Source organism: Octopus bimaculoides, chromosome 5 (assembly GCF_001194135.2).
Source record: "Octopus bimaculoides isolate UCB-OBI-ISO-001 chromosome 5, ASM119413v2, whole genome shotgun sequence".
Taxonomy (NCBI): Eukaryota; Metazoa; Mollusca; class Cephalopoda; order Octopoda; family Octopodidae; genus Octopus; species Octopus bimaculoides.
Window position 1 is genome coordinate 9,768,040 of NC_068985.1, and position 4,680 is coordinate 9,772,719.

Sequence of the window (4,680 nt, forward strand, 5' to 3'; positions counted from 1 at the left end):
CTCTCACGTGGGGAAAAAAAGGAAAAAAGAAAGACTTTTCTTCGTGTTTTCCTTCCCCCTCTAACCAAGCCTCCAAAAATTTTCCACATATACATAATTATATAATTCGGAGGGGTCGATAAATTAAGTACCAATCGCGTACTGCGGTCGATCTAATCGACTGGACCCTCCCTCAAAATTTCGGGCCTTGTGCCTAAAGTAGAAAAGAATATTCTTTCTAATTTTTCGTCTGTCTTTACGTTCCGAGTTCAAATTCCACGGAGGTCGACTTTGCCTTCCATCCTTTCGGGGTCGATAAATTAAGTACCAGCTGCGTACTGGGGTAGATCTAATCGACTTGCACCCTCTCTCAAAATTTCGGGCCTTGTGCCTAGAGCAGAAAAGAATATTTTTTCTAATATTGGCACAGGGCCAATAATTTTAAGAGGGTGCTAGTCGATTATATCAACTCTAGTGCTCAACTGGTACTTAATTTATTGACCCCAAATGGATGAAAGGCAAGGTCGACATCGGCGGAATTTGAACTCAGAACGTAAAGAGGAGGAAAATACTGCTAAGCATTTTTTTTCCGGCGTGCTAATAATTCCCCCAGCTTACCGCCTTAAATCTTGTTATAAATTACAAAAGATTTCTTATTTCAAAATCCATTGCGGGTTTGCATGTTACCCCCAAACCAGCAGCTTTATACTACTGACACTTGTGCCATACTTTCTCCATCGCTAGATTTGATCATTGGCAGCAGGAATGTGAATGTAGTAACAGTTCTTGACAGACTGGCAGTTCGGTACTGACATCGAATATCACAACATACTTGGCCGCTGTACCCGACAAACTAAAGTACTGGCAATACAGGTTCTGCGACGTACTGAGATCTAGCGGAGGGGTGGTTTCAGTCTAGTTTATTCTGTACTGAAACATCTGCTTCTCTAGCTCTAGTAGCGGGTGCTTCCGAGCCAAGCAAAGATCTTGATGAATATCGGAACTATCGAATTGGATTTCTTACAAAAGTGAAAAACCTTATGAATTAAGAAGGGATGAAAAAGTGAGTGAAAGACATTCAAAACTTCTTAATTCTTTGTTCTGTTTGAAATCTACCAAATTGGTTTTTGGTACTTTTATTGGTGCATTTTGCGCAATAATCAGGTCAGGTCTTTGCTCTGGGGATGTTATCCCCACTCTACTAGTCTCAGAAGCTCTGAGAGAAGTCCTAACTGCTGCCATTTTCCCACCGATGAAGTCGTTTTTGAAATAAAAGACGGAATAACTGAAATTAAAAGGGCTGTACCTGAAAATCGAAACCGAAGCGCAGGGTTACTTTTTGAAAATTCCATTCTACTTTACTGTGATTTTTCATTTAAATTCGTGATTGTATGATTTACAAGGTCAGTAAGTTAGTGATGTCCTGCAGCTTAATCAATCACATCAACTGTGTAGAAATATGCGAATAAGAAGATGTTAATGTATTATAATACATAACCTCAATTGTTGCTAACGAAATCACGTGATTATTATTTTTATATTAATCTTATAATACGCATATAGACTAGCTTTTAATACTATCCTAACATAATCTAAAAGTACAATCTAAATCCAAGTAGATATTTTGCTATAATCCTTAGACATCAAATTCAAGATTTGAAAATGTGGTAAGTTCATTTGAAGCAGTAAAATGACGTCAGATTCAAGGGATTAAGACTTATTGTTAATCTTTGCGCATTGAGGAAAATACTGAAAGATAGAAGGAAAAGTTGGACGGTTCTGTAAAATATACTATCAGACATTCGCTGTTTTAAAGTTTGACTTATATTGGTATAAATTAAAGAACGCACACAAAAAATAAACTATTACAAAAACTATCTATATAGCATCTGTAAGAATACACGCATACACACACAAACAGCTTCCAGCCTTACCTATGTGTGTGTGTGCATGTAAATACGCACACACACACACACACACACACACACACACACACACACACACATATAGTTGAAATTTACAGAAAGACAAAAGACGAATACAGGTGTGTAAACAACAAGCAGGTGTATTAGTTTGACGCTCGGGAAGGTGAAAAAGTCTTTTACGTTTCGAGCCTACGCTCTTCAACAGAAAGGAACACGATGAAATAAACAGAGAGAAAATAATTTTAAAAACTTGTGGATTTAGCGGTCAATCAGGGCTCTTATATATATATAAGAGCTTACTTCCAAAACCAGATCTGTGCATCGGAATGACTTTTGAGTAATTGTTTAAAACAACAACTTGAATATATCTGATTTTGATTGGAATACTAAGATTCGCCTCCTGTTTATATGGCATCTATCCCAGTTTGACTGAAAAACATTTCACGTGCCTGAAGCCAGCAGCTTGCTGTAGACTGTGTTTTGATGGTTATCGTGAAATCGACCAAATATGTTTTTATACCGGTTTTGAAAAGTAAGCTCATATATATATATATATATATATATATATATATAATATAGATTCTTCTGCGGGGCAGAGTCCTCAACCGATTTATAGCAACTTTTTAAAACAAGTTGTATAGGCTTTTAGAGAAAAAGCTGCGGTATACGGGTGGTAATTTATTAATAATGATAATGAGCTAGGTTTGGGAACGGCAGATTTGCATGGTTTGGTGAGGAGAGAAAACAACCGATTTGCATGGTTTTGGTTCTGTTGGGAATCTGCTGATTATCATGGTTTGGTTAAGAGGGGAAAGAAAAATCTACTTTACGTGTCGTCTATCACTTTTCTATTTCGCGATAAGCTTATCAAAAGGTCTTTCTACGGAGTTGTGTAACGATCCTAATGGTTAATATTATAGTGTGTTCCCTGACATATTTAATAACTAAATAGCAAACTATTTGATAGGACTGTGTACCAAATAGGATTTGTTTTGGTTTTGATATCACAATGATTTACTGTGTGATAATTAAGAAAAAATAATTAGTCGATTCATGCTGATAATATTGGTTCAGATTTTGACACGAGGCCAACGATTTTATTTAGGGGAGGAGGTATATCGTTTACATCGACCCTAGTGCTCAACTGGTACTAATTTCATCGACCCCACCACGAAAGGTTGAAAAGCAAAGTCAACCTTGGTGGAATTTGAACTCAGAGCGTAAAGACGGACAGAATGCTGCTAAGAGTTTAGCCTGGCATTTTAACGATTCTGTCAGCTCACCTATTTTTTTTCATGTAGATAATATTGATTTCGAATTTTAGCACTAGGTCAACAATTTCGGGGAAGGGAATAAGTCGATGTAATCGACCCCAGTCCTCAACTGGTACTTAATTTATCCACCTCGAAAGGATGAAGAGCAAAGTCGACCTCGGCGGAATTTGAGCAGAGAATGTTTTGATGAACAAAATACTGCTAAGCATTTTGCCCGGCATTTTAACCATTCTGCCAGTACGCCATCTTTTATCCTGCAGATAACATTTAAAGAACAGAAAACAGCAAACTCACGTCGAAATGGAATGGAACAGCATTTGAGCCAATCTTGGCAAGAAGTCGAGCCTGTAGTTTGGTAAGTAGGTGTTTGTTTTCTTCTAAAGGAGGGTACAACTGCATTTGTTTCACTGCGAAGTCCTTTCGGAATGACATTCCCATCACATCCAAGTCTTCTCGTCCATATCGGAAAGCAACGACAATGATGCCGAAGACCTTTCGATTCTTGAGATATTCAGGATCAACGACAATAATGCCATCTGGAACAATGGTAGAAAGTTGACACAAAAAATATTATATGATATATCGAACTCGAAACGTAAAGTAAATACACAGTTAAGGAATCTCAGGTGAAGCTCATAAATATTTGGCCATTTTACTCACCGATGTTGTCTACCCATGATCCGTGGTCATAGTAATCTCGTCGTCCCAGATAGGTTGTCAACTGAAATAAAGAAAGATTTGATTATCAATATGAATGTATGTATATGTGTGTGTGTTATCTGCCCATGAATATAATATACAATAACGTTTTTATAAGAATAAGTGTGTATCACAACGATGTAATCACCAACATTATCGCAGCAAGCCGAGGTAACTTCTGTGTGGTCAATCGACTTGCTAGAAATAGCGGCTAAATCTCCTTCGAATTACAGTCAACAGTTTTAAAAAGAAAGGACGCGTTGGATAGTATGCTCCTTTATATATTAAAATACAAAATAGTCACGGTTGTTGTAATGCCTTCTATAGCAGTTTTACTGAAGCAGCGCTGGTATGGGTTAAACAAAACTATTAGAGATATCTTAAAATAAAGCTATTGGAACAACAGCATTGTCACCAGCACCTGCAGCAGCAACGGTAACAACAGCAACAACAACATGGCCCCTCATTGGCTTAGCTAATTACGCAGTCTCGGTACTTATTCTTTACTCTTTTACTTGTTTCAGTCATTTGACTGCGGCCATGCTGGAGCACCGCCTTTAGTCGAAGGAATCGACACCAGGACTTATTCTTTGTAAGCCTAGTGCTTATTCTATCGGTCTCTTTTGCCGAACCGCTAAGTTACGAGGACATAAACACACCAGCTTCGGTTGTCAAGCGATGTTGGGGAACAAACACAAACACACAAACATATACACACACATACATACATACATACATACACACATACATACAAATGTTAGATCTTATTTCCAATCCTCTCTAAACGACCCGTTTGTGTGTGT

General features: G+C 37.7%; 1 protein-coding gene across 2 annotated transcripts in view; it reads right to left on the reverse strand.

Moving 5' to 3' along the window:
• LOC106879057 (beta-arrestin-1) overlaps positions 1 to 4,680 on the reverse strand; it is a 63,714-nt gene that overhangs the window by 17,373 nt on the left and 41,661 nt on the right. For both annotated transcript variants that reach the window (XM_052968136.1, XM_014928485.2), the window contains exons 3-4: positions 3,839 to 3,899; positions 3,473 to 3,714 (exon numbers count right to left, since the gene is read on the reverse strand). In XM_052968136.1, the coding sequence (XP_052824096.1) occupies positions 3,473 to 3,714; positions 3,839 to 3,899 (303 nt within the window). The remainder of the gene's footprint in view (positions 1 to 3,472; positions 3,715 to 3,838; positions 3,900 to 4,680) is intronic.